The 17233-nt window shown below is 55.2% G+C and overlaps 1 protein-coding gene across 15 annotated transcripts in view; it reads left to right on the forward strand.

Annotated features, from left to right (window-relative positions):
* The window catches only part of EPB41L1 (erythrocyte membrane protein band 4.1 like 1), an 88022-nt gene extending 72925 nt beyond the window's left edge, over positions 1-15097 (forward strand). For 10 of the 15 annotated variants that reach the window (XM_075571872.1, XM_075571867.1, XM_075571870.1 and 7 more), the window contains 7 exons: positions 2808-2873; positions 4233-4298; positions 6462-6563; positions 6709-6792; positions 7173-7253; positions 9652-9768; positions 14241-15097. In XM_075571872.1, the coding sequence (XP_075427987.1) occupies positions 2808-2873; positions 4233-4298; positions 6462-6563; positions 6709-6792; positions 7173-7253; positions 9652-9768; positions 14241-14249 (525 nt within the window). In that variant the 3' untranslated portion in view covers positions 14250-15097. The remainder of the gene's footprint in view (positions 1-2807; positions 2874-4232; positions 4299-6461; positions 6564-6708; positions 6793-7172; positions 7254-9651; positions 9769-14240) is intronic. The other 5 variants (XM_075571875.1, XM_075571871.1, XM_075571873.1 and 2 more) reach the window with 2 other exon arrangements.
* Positions 15098-17233: the final 2136 nt, after the last annotated feature.

A 17233-nucleotide genomic window follows, 5' to 3' on the forward strand; every position in this document is an offset into this window, starting at 1 on the left:
ATGATATCTCACAAGGGGGGAAATAAATTCCTTCCTGACTCCAAGAATTGGCAATCAGATTACTCTCTGGATCAGCATCCTTCCCATGTTTACTTATTTGGTTTATCCCTGTATACCTTTCCCTTCTAAAAATATGTCCAGATCTATTGTATCTGCCATCACAGTCTCCATGGGTAATGAATCCCACACTGTAACTGCCCTTACTGTAAAGAACCCTTTCCTTTGTTGCTGGTGAAATCTCCTTTCCTCCAACCTTAAGGGATGACCCCGAGCCCTTTGTACTGCCCCTGGGATGAATAGTTCTTTTGAAAGCTCCTTGTACTGTCCCCGGATATATTTGTATACAGACGCTTTTCTAAAGTAAATAAATGTAATTTAGCTAGCCTCTCCTCATAAATCAGGTTAGTGGCCCAGTGATTAAAGACACTGACTGGCACTGAGTTTGAAGCAGGGGAGCCTGAGTGTGAAGCAGGAGAGCCTGGTTCAATTCCCGGTGTCGGCTCCTTGTGACCTTGGGCAAGTCACTTTATCTCCCTGTGCCTCAAAAACATAGATTGTAAGCTCCACGGGGCAGGGACCTGTGCCTGCAAAATGTCTCTGTAAAGCACTACATAAAATTAACAGCGCTATACAAGAACATGCTATTATTATTATTATCCATCCCCTTTATAAATTTGGGGGCTCTTCTCTGCACTCTCTATAGTTCCATAATGTATTTTCTAAGGAGTGGTGCCCAAAATAGCACTTAATATTCAAGGTGTCGTCTTACTAATACTTTGTAAAGGGGCATAATTATGTTAACTTCCCTTGCATCCATTGCCCGTTTGATGCAAGATAAGATCTTGTTTGCCTTTGCAGCTACTGCATGACATTGGGCACTATTGCTAAGCCTGCTGCCTACAAGCACTCCTAAATCCTTCTCCATGAAGGATTCCCCCTATTTAATCCCCATTGAATTTGTAAGTCGCCTGTTTATTCTTGTTTCAAAAAAATAACCTTACATTTATCTGTATTAAACCTCATCTGCCATTTACCTGCCCACGTTTCCAGTCTCTCCAAGTCCTTCTGGAGTGAAATGACATCCTGCTCTGATTCTACTACCTTACACAACTTAGTGTCATCAGCAAAGATGGTGGGTATTTTATCTCTGTAACTAATGAAGCCCCCACTATTTCCAGGCTTTGCGTGCTGTGGCGGCCTGAGTCCGTCCTCTCGTCCTCCCCTTAGTACACCATAATTGAACCCCTTGAATTAAACCGGATGACACTGGTGTCTATATTTACTGGTTATTTATGACCCCTGGGCAACCTTAACCAAGCGGCCCTTACCTCTTCCAAAAAAAAATATATATATATCGCCCATATATAACCAACGACGCTGCGCTATTGTCCCGTATTATTGCCAGCGCGGAGTTGCAGTTATCTCACGTATCGGAGTCGTCGCGGTGCCGGCCTGTTAAGGGTGAAATAGTTGTGAGGTGCGTGTGTATTGTACATACTCCAGTTGCAGGGAAAGGGCTCCCGGCTGTCTGTTATCCAATCGTTCTTTAGCAGCACGGCGCGTATCTGGATCCCAATTACTGTGGCCTCTTCTCCTCATAACACACTTCTCTTTGTGTGTAGGCAATGTGTTTCTACAGCTGTCTCTTTGTCTCTCCTTGGCTAGCAGTCTCCTACAAGCCTACTCTTTTACCATCTGTGTCAGGCTGTCTCTTCAGCCCCTCTCACTGTTACCTGGGCTGTCTCTCTGTGTGACAGACGGTCCCTCTCTATCTCTGTCTGGTCTCAGAATGGCAGTTGGACTCCTCTCTGTGTCTCTCAAACTGACACTTTGTTTCAACAGTCTATCTGGTTTTCTTCTTATCCAATCCCATATCTCCGGTCATGTGTTGCCGGGCAGAACAGGGACAGTGTCTCTTATTCTCTAGCATACAATGTGATACGTGGAGCAGATTAATATTGTATTGTTTACAGCAGGGGTGTGCACAGTTCCTGCGCTGCGCCCCTCTGCCTGCTCTCCCCCTGTGTTGCGCCCCCCCCCCACCTCTAATGCGGCGTCAAATGACACTGCGGGGTCACATCACGTATGACGCCTCGTCTCCATGGCAACGGCCGTCAAATGATGCCGTGGGGTCATGTGACGTCACGCTTGACGCCGCGTCTCCATGGCAACGGGTGTCAAATGACGCCGGGGGTCATGTGATGTCATGTGATGTCACGTCACATGACCCCGCGGCGTCATTTGAGTCAGTGTTGCCATGGAGATGCGTGGAATGAAGCCAGGTAAGTGAGTTACAGGGGGCCCTGTAACCGCCGCCGCTCCTCCCCTCCCCCCCACAAAAAAGTCTTGCACCCCTGATCTACAGTATACACATATTTGTAGCGGCTGCTATACCTGTATAATACACTAATATTGATTATTGATTATACAATATAAATGTATATCACCACTGGGGAGATGCAGCTGGTATGGGGGGTGTTTCTCAACTCGGCAACACCAAATGTGTGATAAACAAATTAAATTAGCAGCACACGGATGAAAGGCCCACTCACGTGGTAGAAGTTTTTATCGGGCGTTTCCCGATTGCTGATCTGGAGCCATTAATAGGCGGGAACTCTCCCGGACCCTAAATAAAAGAAAAATACTGCCACACGGTTTCATTAAAAAACACATACGTGAGCAAAATGCTCACTACGCTCACAAGAAACGGGCAATTTGACCACTCTGGGTCCCAGAGATGTCCCGAACCAGCCTCGCTGCTTGTTCTGTTATCTCACCCCTGTGCCATCTCTCCCCCTCTCGCTCAGACTAACGGGAAGGAGACCGCACTAATCATCCAGAGCGCGACTTCGGAGACGCCGCCCGCGGCACAGGTACGGGACGCGACGCTGGGACGTATCTACTAGGATTATATGTTGTTTTCAAATGTGGGCGTCCATATCTCAGTGCTGCCAAGCGACACAAACTTTCATGGAGCGGGCGCGGTGTGAGCGGGCGCGGTGTGAGCGGGCGCGGTGTGAGCGGACGCGGTGTGAGCGGGCGCGGTGTGAGCGGGCGCGGTGTGAGCGGGAGCGGTGTGAGCGGGAGCGGTGTGAGCGGGCGCGGTGTGAGCGGGCGCGGTGTGAGCGGGCGCGGTGTGAGCGGGCGCGGTGTGAGCGGGCGCGGTGTGAGCGGGAGCGGTGTGAGCGGGCGCGGTGTGAGCGGGCGCGGTGTGAGCGGGCGCGGTGTGAGCGGGCGCGGTGTGAGCGGGCGCGGTGTGAGCGGGCGCGGTGTGAGCGGGCGCGGTGTGAGCGGGCGCGGTGTGAGCGGGCGCGGTGTGAGCGGGAGCGGTGTGAGCGGGAGCGGTGTGAGCGGGCGCGGTGTGAGCGGGCGCGGTGTGAGCGGGCGCGGTGTGAGCGGGCGCGGTGTGAGCGGGCGCGGTGTGAGCGGGAGCGGTGTGAGCGGGAGCGGTGTGAGCGGGCGCGGTGTGAGCGGGCGCGGTGTGAGCGGGCGCGGTGTGAGCGGGCGCGGTGTGAGCGGGAGCGGTGTGAGCGGGCGCGGTGTGAGCGGGCGCGGTGTGAGCGGGCGCGGTGTGAGCGGGCGCGGTGTGAACGGGCGTTGTGTGACATACATGGGAGTTGACGCCTCTCATCGTGTTGAATACCGGGTTTGTTACGTTTTTCAATCAGAACAGGGTAATGTGTTTTTTTTTTTTATTTATAACCAGTGTTGGTCAGAACCAAAATAATGGGGTCTTGGCCGGAAAGTGGGGTCAGCCGGCCGAACATGGAAGCTGAAAGTAGTTTCAGACTTCTAGGTTCAGCCGGGTCGCTTCCTCTCCCCCGGGAGAAATGCTAGGAACAGGTTGGGTCAACCTCCCCCCCCCCCCCCTATTTCTCAGTAACATTTATGTCCTCGTCCAAGCTGGTGTTAATAAATATAACTTATTAGTGTAATATTATTTCTAAAAGCCGTACTGGGAAAATCTAGCATTTTAGTAACCTGTCTGACCCGTCCGCGCTGTCCAGTTCTGTGACATCATACTGACGTCACCGTGGCAACCGTGGCAACTTCCTGTGCTACTTTATTTAAATGTTTAGTGACCGTGATTTTGAATAACAAACAATGACAAAGTAACAGAATTAGTGATGAGTATAACGAGTCTGCAGAACATTGCTCCCCACTAGGCAAGGCCTGCAGAGTATTCCGTCTGCTATCTCACCCCTGTGCCTCTCCTCCCCCCTCTCGCTCAGACTAACGGGAAGGACACCACGCCGCATACCCAGAGCGCGACTTCGGAGACGCCGCCCGCCGCACGGGTACGGGACGCGCCGCTGGGGGGACGTATTCAAATTGTGTTCGAAAATAATTTGCGTCAACATTTCACAGCTACAAAGTAACACAAACCTTCATATAAATGGCGCTTCTGTACTGCCGGAAATTTCTCCGTCGGCGCCAAAAAAAATTCGTGTTTTTTTTTTTTTTTTTTTTTCGTTTTTTTTATTTTTTTTTAGGCGTTATGTTATTGGGATGTGCTAAAAAACAGACCGCCCGCCACAAGGAAGTAGAAAGTGCGTCAAAATGGTCCGCCATGTTCAACTTGGTGTGAACCCTAAAAAGTTTGACGCAACGCGGATGTTCCATTACATAGGTCATTATCATTAGGTCACTTTGCCCCTATGTGGGACTGACCCTTTAACCCATTAAACACGTCCCTGTCATTAGGTCACTTTGCCCCTACGTGGGACTGACCCTTTAACCCATTAAACACGTCCCTGTCATTAGGTCACTTTGCCCCTACGTGGGACTGACCCTTTAACCCATTAAACACGCCCCTGTCATTAGGTCACTTTGCTCCTACGTGGGACTGACCCTTTAACCCATTAAACACGTCCCTGTCATTAGGTCACTTTGCCCCTACGTGGGACTGACCCTTTAACCCATTAAACACGTCCCTGTCATTAGGTCACTTTGCCCCTACGTGGGACTGACCCTTTAACCCATTAAACACGTCCCTGTCATTAGGTCACTTTGCCCCTACGTGGGACTGACCCTTTAACCCATTAAACACGTCCCTGTCATTAGGTCACTTTGCCCCTACGTGGGACTGACCCTTTAACCCATTAAACACATCACTGTCATTAGGTCCCTTTGCCCCTACGTGGGACTGACCCTTTAACCCATTAAACACGTCACTGTCATTAGGTCACTTTGCTCCTACGTGGGACTGACCCTTTAACCCATTAAACACGTCCCTGTCATTAGGTCACTTTGCCCCTACGTGGGACTGACCATTTAACCCATTAAACACGTCCCTGTCATTAGGTCACTTTGCCCCTACGTGGGACTGACCATTTAACCCATTAAACACGCCCCTGTCATTAGGTCACTTTGCCCCTACATGGGACTGACCCTTTAACCCATTAAACACGCCCCTGTCATTAGGTCACTTTGCTCCTACGTGGGACTGACCCTTTAACCCATTAAACACGTCCCTGTCATTAGGTCACTTTGCCCCTACGTGGGACTGACCCTTTAACCCATTAAACACGTCCCTGTCATTAGGTCACTTTGCCCCTACGTGGGACTGACCATTTAACCCATTAAACACGCCCCTGTCATTAGGTCACTTTGCCCCTACATGGGACTGACCCTTTAACCCATTAAACACGTCCCTGTCATTAGGTCACTTTGCCCCTACGTGGGACTGACCCTTTAACCCATTAAACACATCACTGTCATTAGGTCCCTTTGCCCCTACATGGGACTGACCCTTTAACCCATTAAACACGTCCCTGTCATTAGGTCACTTTGCTCCTACGTGGGACTGACCCTTTAACCCATTAAACACGTCCCTGTCATTAGGTCACTTTGCCCCTACGTGGGACTGACCCTTTAACCCATTAAACACATCACTGTCATTAGGTCCCTTTGCCCCTACATGGGACTGACCCTTTAACCCATTAAACACGTCCCTGTCATTAGGTCACTTTGCCCCTACGTGGGACTGACCCTTTAACCCATTAAACACGTCCCTGTCATTAGGTCACTTTGCCCCTACGTGGGACTGACCATTTAACCCATTAAACACGTCCCTGTCATTAGGTCACTTTGCCCCTACGTGGGACTGACCATTTAACCCATTAAACACGTCCCTGTCATTAGGTCACTTTGCCCCTATGTGGGACTGACCCTTTAACCCATTAAACACGCCCCTGTCATTAGGTCACTTTGCCCCTACATGGGACTGACCCTTTAACCCATTAAACACGCCCCTGTAATTAGGTCACTTTGCCCCTACGTGGGACTGACCTTTTAACCCATTAAACACGTCCCTGTCATTAGGTCACTTTGCCCCTACGTGGGACTGACCTTTTAACCCATTAAACACGTCCCTGTCACTAATTTGCTTGTGAATAGACAGTAGTGGTCCTGCGTTCAGTTTGCTGGCGCATTAATAGCTGCGGTCTCTTGTCACACAGGGCGAGGACAGCAGGACGGCGGCAGAAGCAGAACCGGCGCGAGCAGAAGCGGCAGGCGCGTTTCCCCAGGGGCCACCGGCAGAAGCCCACCGCGCCCCACACGTGAGCTCCTGAGGGGGGGGGGGGGGCAGGATATTCTAATTGCGTTGGCTCGGCTGCCGCAATGCATTGTGGGCCCCTCCCGCTGGGAGTGCGATGGTCCGATCACCGGCTTAACCCCTTCCCCGCTGCCTTCCATTTGTTCCAGGTTCCCCAGGCGGGCACTGTCCACAACGCCCACGTGGCCACCTCCGAAGCCGTGTCATCCTCCACTACCACCCACGTCACCAAGGTGAGCGGCCCGAGGGCCACACCCCACACACCTGTCTCAGCCCGTTTTCTCCCTCGCCCTGTTACCCCGTTTTGCCTGACGCCCGCTCACCCTGTTCTCTCCCTTGCCTTGTTACCCCGTTCTGCCTGACGCCCGCTCGCCCTGTTCTCATCCTCATTTTGTTACCCCATTCCACCTGACGCAGCTCACCCCATTTTCTTCCTTGCCGTTACCCCATTCCACCTGACGCAGCTCACCCCATTTTCTTCCTTGCCGTTACCTCATTCTGCCTGATGCCCGCTCACCCGTTCTCTCTTATGCCTGCTCGCCCTGTTCTCTCCCTCGCCCTGTTACCCCATTCTGTCTGACACCCGCTCACCCTGTTCCTGTGACCTCTGCAGACAGTGAAAGGCGGCTTCTCCGAGACGCGGATAGAGAAGCGAATAATTATTACGGGCGACGAAGATGTCGATCAGGAGCAGGTAACACTGCAGAGCGTCGCGCCCCGAAGCCACCCGCGGCAGGGTGTCACACCCCGATAACACTCGCTGCAGAGCGTCGCACCCCGATAATGCCTGCGGCAGGGCGTCGCACCCCGATAACGCCTGCGGCAGGGCGTCGCACCCCGATAACGCCTGCGGCAGGGCGTCGCACGCCGATAACGCCTGCGGCAGGGTGTCGCACCCCGATAACGCCTGCGGCAGGGCGTCGCACCCCGATAACGCCTGTGGCAGGGCGTTGCACCAGAACCCCTTGCCAATTTTTTTTGCCATGATTGTACGAGTCCTGCAGATGATCGCGCTTGTTAGATACCTGCAGAGCGTTGATGACGCTCCCCGTCGGCTCCTCACCCCTCCCTCCCCGTCGGCTCCTCACCCCTCCCTCCCCGTCGGCTCCTCACCCCTCCCCGTCGGCTCCTCACCCCTCCCCGTCGGCTCCTCACCCCTCCCTCTCCGTCGGCTCCTCACCCCTCCCCGTCGGCTCCTCACCCCTCCCTCTCCGTCGGCTCCTCACCCCTCCCTCCCCGCCGGCTCCTCACCCCTCCCTCCCCGCCGGCTCCTCACCCCTCCCTCCCCGCCGGCTCCTCACCCCTCCCTCCCCGTCGGCTCCTCACCCCTCCCTCCCCGTCGGCTCCTCACCCCTCCCTCCCCGCCGGCTCCTCACCCCTCCCCCCCCGCCGGCTCCTCACCCCTCCCTCCCCTCCGGCACCTCGCCCCTCCCTCCCCGCCGGCACCTCACCCCTCCCCGTTGGCTCCTCACCCCTCCCTCTCCGTCGGCTCCTCACCCCTCCCTCCCCGTCGGCTCCTCACCCCTCCCTCCCCGTCGGCTCCTCACCCCTCCCTCTCCGTCGACTCCTCGCCCCTCCCTCCCAGTCGGCTCCTCGCCCCTCCCTCCCCGCCGGCACCTCGCCCCTCCCTCCCCGCCGGCACCTCGCCCCTCCCTCCCCGCCGGCACCTCGCCCCTCCCTCCCCGCCGGCACCTCGCCCCTCCCTCCCCCGTCGGCACCTCGCCCCTCCCTCCCGCCGGCTCCTCGCCCCCTTCCTCCCCGCCGGCACCTCACACCCCCATCCCTCCCCGCCGGCTCCTCCACCCTCCCTCCCCGTCGGCACCTCACCCCTCCCTCCCCGTCGGCACCTCACCCCTCCCCTCCCGCCGGCTCCTAACCCCTCCCCTCCCGGCCGGCTCCTAACCCCTCCCCTCCGGCCGGCTCCTCACCCCTCCCCTCCCGGCCGGCTCCTCACCCCTCCCCTCCCGGCCGGCTCCTCACCCTCCCTCCCCGTCGCTCCTCACCCCTCCCCGTCGGCTCCTCACCCCTCCTCCCCGTCGGCTCCTCACCCCTCCCTCCCCCGCCCGGCTCCTCACCCCCTCCCTCCCCGTCGGCTCCTCACCCCTCCCTCCCCGTCGGCTCCTCACCCTCCCTCCCCGTCGGCTCCTCACCCCTCCCTCCCCGCCGGCTCCTCACCCTCCCTCCCCGCCGGCTCCTCACCCCTCCCTCCCCGCCGGCTCCTTCACCCCTCCCTCCCCTCCAGCACCTCACCCCTCCCTCCCCGCCGGCACCTCACCCCTCCCCGTTGGCTCCTCACCCCTCCCTCTCCGTCGGCTCCTCACCCCTCCCTCTCCTGTCGGCTCCTCAACCCCTCCTCCCCGTCGGCTCCTCGCCCCTCCCTCCCCGTCGGCTCCTCGCCCCTCCCTCCCCGTCGGCTCCTCGCCCCTTCCTCTCCGTCGGCTCCTCGCCCCTCCTCCAGTCGGCTCCAAGCCCCTCCCTCCCAGTCGGCTCCTCGCCCCTCCTCCCCGCCGGCACCTCGCCCCTCCCTCCCCGCCGGCACCTCGCCCCTCCCTCCCCGCCGGCACCTCGCCCCTCCCTCCCCGCCGGCACCTCGCCCCTCCCTCCCCGCCGGCACCTCGCCCCTCCCTCCCCGCCGGCACCTCGCCCCTCCCTCCCCGCCGGCACCTCGCCCCTCCCTCCCCGCCGGCACCCTCGCCCCTCCCTCCCCGCCGGCTCCTCGCCCCTCCCTCCCCGCCGGCTCCTCGCCCCTCCCTCCCTGCCGGCACCTCGCCCCTCCCTCCCCGCCGGCACCTCACCCCTCCCTCCCCGCCGGCACCTCACCCCTCCCTCCCCGCCGGCTCCTCACCCCTCCCTCCCCGTCGGCACCTCACCCCTCCCTCCCCGTCGGCACCTCACCCCTCCCCTCCCGGCTCCTAACCCCTCCCGGCCGGCTCCTAACCCTCCCTTCCCGGCCGGCTCTATCCCCTCCCTCCCTGCTCCTCACCCCTCCCCTCCCTCCCCGCCGGCTCCTCACTTCTCCCTTCCACCGGCTCCTCACCCCTCCGCTCCCTCCCCGCCGGCTCCTCACCCCCACCTCTCTTATACCTCCTCAGGCCCTGGCAATGGCCATAAAGGAAGCGAAGCTGCAGCACCCGGACATGCTGGTCACTAAAGCCGTAGTATATCGTGAGACAGAGCCCTCCCCCGAGGAGACCAGAGGCAGTGCTCAGGTGAGAGGGAGGCCGGCACTGCACTGCCCGCGCTGTGTATGAGGGGAGGCTGGCACCGCCACTGCCCGCGCTGTGTATGAGGGGAGGCTGGCACTGCCACTGCCCGCGCTGTACCTGTGCTGTGTATATATGTCATGGTGTAGTAGTGTGTGAGGGGGAGGCTGGCACTGTCGCTGCCCGCGCTGTACCTGTGCTGTGTATACATGGCATGGTGTAGTAGTGTGTGTGAGGGGGGAGGCTGGCACTGTCGCTGCCTGCGCTGTGCCTGTGCTGTGTATACATGGCATGGTGTAGTAGTGTGTGTGAGGGGGAGGCTGGCACTGCCGCTGCCCGCGCTGTGTATACACCGCACTGTACCTGTGTATACCTGGTGTAATAGTGTGAGGGGGAGGCTGGCGCTGCCGCTGTGTATACACGGCACTGTACCTGTGTATACCTGGTGTAATAGTGTGAGGGGGAGGCTGGCGCTGCCGCTGTGTATACACGGCGCTGTACCTCTGTATACCTGGTGTAACAGTGTGAGGGGGAGGCTGGCGCTGCCGCTGTGTATACACGGCGCTGTACCTCTGTATACCTGGTGTAATAGTGTGAGGGGGAGGCTGGCGCTGCCGCTGTGTATACACCGCACTGTACCTGTGTATACCTGGTGTAATAGTGTGAGGGGAGGCTGGCGCTGCCGCTGTGTATACACCGCACTGTACCTGTGTATACCTGGTGTAATAGTGTGAGGGGGAGGCTGGCGCTGCCGCTGTGTATACACCGCACTGTACCTGTGTATACCTGGTGTAATAGTGTGAGGGGGAGGCTGGCGCTGCCGCTGTGTATACACCGCACTGTACCTGTGTATACCTGGTGTAACAGTGTGAGGGGGAGGCTGGCGCTGCCGCTGTGTATACACCGCACTGTACCTGTGTATACCTGGTGTAACAGTGTGAGGGGGAGGCTGGCGCTGCCGCTGTATACACGGCGCTGTACCTGTGTATACCTGGTGTAATAGTGTGAGGGGGAGGCTGGCGCTGCCGCTGTGTATACACGGCGTTGTACCTCTGTATACCTGGTGTAACTAGTGTGAGGGGGAGGCTGGCGCTGCCGCTGTGTATACACCGCACTGTACCTGTGTATACCTGGTGTAACAGTGTGAGGGGGAGGCTGGCGCTGCGCTGTGTATACACGGCACTGTACCTGTGTATACCTGGTGTAATAGTGTGAGGGGGAGGCTGGCGCTGCCGCTGTGTATACACCGCACTGTACCTGTGTATACCTGGTGTAATAGTGTGAGGGGGAGGCTGGCGCTGCCGCTGTGTATACACGGCACTGTACCTGTGTATACCTGGTGTAATAGTGTGAGGGGGAGGCTGGCGCTGCCGCTGTGTATACACGGCAGCTGTACCTGTGTATACCTGGTGTAATAGTGTGAGGGGGAGGCTGGCGCTGCCGCTGTGTATACACGGCACTGTACCTGTGTATACCTGGTGTAATAGTGTGAGGGGGAGGCTGGCGCTGCCGCTGTGTATACACCGCACTGTACCTGTGTATACCTGGTGTAATAGTGTGAGGGGGAGGCTGGCGCTGCCGCTGTGTATACACCGCACTGTACCTCTGTATACCTGGTGTAATAGTGTGAGGGGGAGGCTGGCGCTGCCGCTGTGTATACACCGCACTGTACCTGTGTATACCTGGTGTAATAGTGTGAGGGGGAGGCTGGCGCTGCCGCTGTGTATACACCGCACTGTACCTCTGTATACCTGGTGTAATAGTGTGAGGGGGAGGCTGGCGCTGCCGCTGTGTATACACCGCACTGTACCTGTGTATACCTGGTGTAATAGTGTGAGGGGGAGGCTGGCGCTGCCGCTGTGTATACACGGCGCTGTACCTGTGTATACCTGGTGTAATAGTGTGAGGGGGAGGCTGGCGCTGCCGCTGTGTATACACCGCACTGTACCTGTGTATACCTGGTGTAATAGTGTGAGGGGGAGGCTGCCGCTGCCGCTGTGTATACACCGCACTGTACCTGTGTATACCTGGTGTAATAGTGTGAGGGGGAGGCTGGCGCTGCCGCTGTGTATACACGGCGCTGTACCTGTGTATACCTGGTGTAATAGTGTGAGGGGGAGGCTGGCGCTGCCGCTGTGTATACACCGCACTGTACCTGTGTATACCTGGTGTAATAGTGTGAGGGGGAGGCTGGCGCTGCCGCTGTGTATACACCGCACTGTACCTGTGTATACCTGGTGTAATAGTGTGAGGGGGAGGCTGGCGCTGCCGCTGTGTATACATGTCGTGGTGTAGTAGTGTGTGTGTGTGAGGGAGGCTGGTACTGCCGCTGCCCGTGCTGTGTATACACCGCACTGTACCTGTGTATACCTGGTGTAATAGTGTGAGGGGGAGGCTGGCGCTGCCGCTGTGTATACACGGCGCTGTACCTGTGTATACCTGGTGTAACAGTGTGAGGGGGAGGCTGGCGCTGCCGCTCTGTATACACCGCACTGTACCTGTGTATACCTGGTGTAATAGTGTGAGGGGGAGGCTGGCGCTGCCGCTGTGTATACACGGCGCTGTACCTGTGTATACCTGGTGTAATAGTGTGAGGGGGAGGCTGGCGCTGCCGCTGTGTATACACGGCACTGTACCTGTGTATACCTGGTGTAATAGTGTGAGGGGGAGGCTGGCGCTGCCGCTGTGTATACACCGCACTGTACCTGTGTATACCTGGTGTAATAGTGTGAGGGGGAGGCTGGCGCTGCCGCTGTGTATACACGGCACTGTACCTGTGTATACCTGGTGTAATAGTGTGAGGGGGAGGCTGGCGCTGCCGCTGTGTATACACGGCGCTGTACCTGTGTATACCTGGTGTAATAGTGTGAGGGGGAGGCTGGCGCTGCCGCTGTGTATACACCGCACTGTACCTGTGTATACCTGGTGTAATAGTGTGAGGGGGAGGCTGCCGCTGCCGCTGTGTATACACCGCACTGTACCTGTGTATACCTGGTGTAATAGTGTGAGGGGGAGGCTGGCGCTGCCGCTGTGTATACACGGCGCTGTACCTGTGTATACCTGGTGTAATAGTGTGAGGGGGAGGCTGGCGCTGCCGCTGTGTATACACCGCACTGTACCTGTGTATACCTGGTGTAATAGTGTGAGGGGGAGGCTGGCGCTGCCGCTGTGTATACACGGCGCTGTACCTGTGTATACCTGGTGTAATAGTGTGAGGGGGAGGCTGGCGCTGCCGCTGTGTATACACGGCACTGTACCTGTGTATACCTGGTGTAATAGTGTGAGGGGGAGGCTGGCGCTGCCGCTGTGTATACACCGCACTGTACCTGTGTATACCTGGTGTAATAGTGTGAGGGGGAGGCTGGCGCTGCCGCTGTGTATACACGGCGCTGTACCTCTGTATACCTGGTGTAATAGTGTGAGGGGGAGGCTGGCGCTGCCGCTGTGTATACACGGCACTGTACCTGTGTATACCTGGTGTAATAGTGTGAGGGGGAGGCTGGCGCTGCCGCTGTGTATACACCGCACTGTACCTCTGTATACCTGGTGTAATAGTGTGAGGGGGAGGCTGGCGCTGCCGCTGCCGCTGTGTATACACGGCACTGTACCTCTGTATACCTGGTGTAACAGTGTGAGGGGGAGGCTGGCACTGCCGCTGTGTATACACGGCACTGTACCTGTGTATACCTGGTGTAACAGTGTGAGGGGGAGGCTGGCGCTGCCGCTGTGTATACACGCCTCTGTACCTGTGTATACCTGGTGTAATAGTGTGAGGGGGAGGCTGGCGCTGCCGCTGTGTATACACGGCGCTGTACCTGTGTATACCTGGTGTAATAGTGTGAGGGGGAGGCTGGCGCTGCCGCTGTGTATACACGGCGCTGTACCTCTGTATACCTGGTGTAATAGTGTGAGGGGGAGGCTGGCGCTGCCGCTGTGTATACACGGCGCTGTACCTGTGTATACCTGGTGTAATAGTGTGAGGGGGAGGCTGGCGCTGCCGCTGTGTATACACGGCGCTGTACCTGTGTATACCTGGTGTAATAGTGTGAGGGGGAGGCTGGCGCTGCCGCTGTGTATACACGGCGCTGTACCTGTGTATACCTGGTGTAATAGTGTGAGGGGGAGGCTGGCGCTGCCGCTGTGTATACACGGCGCTGTACCTGTGTATACCTGGTGTAATAGTGTGAGGGGGAGGCTGGCGCTGCCGCTGTGTATACACGGCGCTGTACCTGTGTATACCTGGTGTAAGAGTGTGAGGGGGAGGCTGGCGCTGCCGCTGTGTATACACGGCACTGTACCTGTGTATACCTGGTGTAATAGTGTGAGGGGGAGGCTGGCGCTGCCGCTGTGTATACACGGCGCTGTACCTGTGTATACCTGGTGTAATAGTGTGAGGGGGAGGCTGGCGCTGCCACTGTGTATACACGACGCTGTACCTGTGACATGCACTAAACGTCTCTCTTTCTCTCCCCTTCTAGGAATCTTGACCACGGATTTTGTCTATAAGACCTCCCCCTCTGTCTGCCCCTCACGTATAAACAAGGACACCCCCTCCTCGTGATCGCCCTCCCCCCACACACACCATGCCAGCTGCAATCCCACCTCACACCAGGCAGGGGGCATCTGAAACCATGCTGACTGTGCCCCTCCCCCCAGACAGAGAGAACTGCCCCGCTCACAGGAGCAGAGAACAAGCCCCCGCCTTTAACCCCCCAGGGGCAACAAGGCATTCTCCCCCCCCCCTCCTGAGAAGCATGCGTGGCAATGCGTGATTGCATGCAGCATCTACAGGGTTAATTTTCTCTGCGCTGTTGGGGGAATTCATGCTCTAAATTATTCATGCGCCTGGCTACATCCCGCAAGTCTCCGCCGGGTCACTCCAGCACTGAGCGGGTTAATCTGCCTCCCCCGCTGCAGGCCGCCCTGCATTAGATATGAATGGTACTGTGAATTCCTGTCCCCGAGAGCTTGCAATCTAATTTATTGGTGCCGCTGGGAGATAAAACACGCTCGCTTCAGTAGGTGACACTGAGCTCTCCCACTTCACAGGTTAGCGCAGCGACCCCAAGGCCGCGCCCCCCTCCCCCCCCCCCATCTCCCCGGTAAGTAGAAGGCACGGTGGCGTTAGCCCATTCGCTGCGGGAGGTTACGGAGCCCTGAGATGCCCCTGCAAGTTTGGGATCGGCTGTGAGCTGCGCACGGGGGGGAGGAGGTCAGACCCGCTGCCGTGCTCTGCCGACGCCCGGATCCGCCCCTGTTCCCTCCCCCCCCCTTCCCCCGACCTGTGCTCCGTGACATCACCGCTCTATAGCCAATAAAAACAAAATCGGTGTGACCAAGCTCGGCTAGTCTTTGTTGTGGGAAGGAAGCGCTCTCATTGAAACCCCTTCACGGGCGGTAACTAGCGGAGTTATAGGAAGCGGTTATATGGGGTAATAGGAGGAGTTATAGGGAGATGTTATATGGGGTAATAGGAGGAGTTATAGGGAGCGGTTATATGGGGTAATAGGAGGAGGTATAGGGAGCGGTTATATGGGGTAATAGGAGGAGTTATAGGGAGGGGTTATATGGGGTAATAGGAGGAGTTATAGGGAGCGGTTATATGAGGTAATAGGAGGAGTTATAGGGAGGGGTTATATGGGGTAATAGGAAGGGTTATAGGGAGCGGTTATATGGGGTAATAGGAGGAGTTATAGGGAGGGGTTATATGGAGTAATAGGAGGAGTTATAGGGAGGGGTTATATGGGGTAATAGGAGGAACTCTTTTTATTGAAATTTTTTTCCAACATTACATTTCACAAATCACTTTACAAACCAAAAACTGCACAATATGGACGGACTTATACTGTATTATACAAATATTAACCCAGCATTTGTTCCAAACTCTCTTTTCTAAACGCAATTTCTCATTTTCCTTAACTCTTCTTACGGCTTTTATAATGTCCTCAAAAACTTTATCCTCAGAAATGTACACATTTTTGATTGAAACCTGGCACCTAGCCATCCACAAATTATACTTAACAATTGCTATTATCAGGAAAATTGTACCTTCATTATACTTATGTTTATTCTTAAAAATTCCATAGATACATTTTGAATATGTAAGTTTCCCCAAAATTGGCGTCTTAAAAAAACAAGCCGTTCTTTCCCAAATTGCTTTGCTAAAGGGACACTGTAACACAAAATGATCCATTGTTTCTACCTCATTATTACATGAATTTCTAGGACACATTCTGTCTGATACATTCATATGTTTAATATTACTTCGTACATATAATTTGCCATGAAAGGCCAACCAGGTAATATCCTTATATTTTGGTGGAATTCTCATGCTATTCAAATTTTTTAATGCTTTACTCAAATCTTCCCCCGCACAATCTCTCAGGATTAATGAGGAAGGAAAGCATTTCTCAATAATGTTCTCATAAATGTGTTTCCTAGAAGACATTTCTATCTCCCTACTGCTTATTTTCCACCTTCTTAAAAGTCTGACACTTTGGGCCACATACTCCGGGGTATAGCCAGATTTCACTCTCATAGTTTTGACTTGTCCCCCACACTCCCACGCCAATACATAAGGACTAACCCATTTCCAAAAGCACATTGGCCAGACCAGATCATTTTTCTGCATAATATGGGCAAAATTATATTTCAGAAAAATAACATTAAAAAACACCACAGGGTTTAACATTTTTAAACCTCCCTTCTTCTGATCTAAGTATGTTGTATTCCTTTTGATCAAATTTAGTCGATTTCCCCATAACATCTGGAAAAACAGACTAAAAATTCTAGTATTCAGATTTTCTGGTATTGGAAAAATATAACTGATATAAACAAAATTGGTACTAAGAAAGTTTTAATTATTGCCAGTCTTTCCCCTAAAGACAGCTTCCAATTCTTCCATTTCTTAATTTTCTCCTCACCTATTTCTATCTTCTTTCCAATTTAGCATTTCTGACTGTTCCTTCCCAAACTTTACGCCCAGAATTTTTATTGGACCATCACTTATTGGAATCGTTCCTGGAAGTGTAAAACCCGGTGTTTCTTGACTTAGCCAAATCGCGCTACTCTTTTCTACGTTAACTTTAGAATTGGAAGCACTTGAAAAATCTCTAATATTTTTAAAAGTCTCTTCCGCAGCTTCTTTTCCCCGACACGACAATGGAAATATCGTCTGCGTACGCAATACATTTCAGGTTCCGATTTTTTGCTATTTCAACCCCATCAATAAGATTATTTGATTCCAATTTCCTTAAAAATGGATCTACTGCATAAACGTACAGAAGAGGACTCAAAGGACATGCTTTACGTACCCCCGACTTAACGCTAAATTCTTTCCCTATCCAGCCATTTATTTGTGGACATCCCACTGCACCTTTATATAACAAGGATATCCATCCTATGAAGGAATTGGGAATACCATACGCGGATAAGACTTCCCAGAGATACACGTGGTTTACAATGCCTTAGT

The sequence above is a fragment of the Ascaphus truei genome, chromosome 15 (genome assembly GCF_040206685.1).
Source record: "Ascaphus truei isolate aAscTru1 chromosome 15, aAscTru1.hap1, whole genome shotgun sequence".
In the NCBI taxonomy this organism is placed as follows: Eukaryota; Metazoa; Chordata; class Amphibia; order Anura; family Ascaphidae; genus Ascaphus; species Ascaphus truei.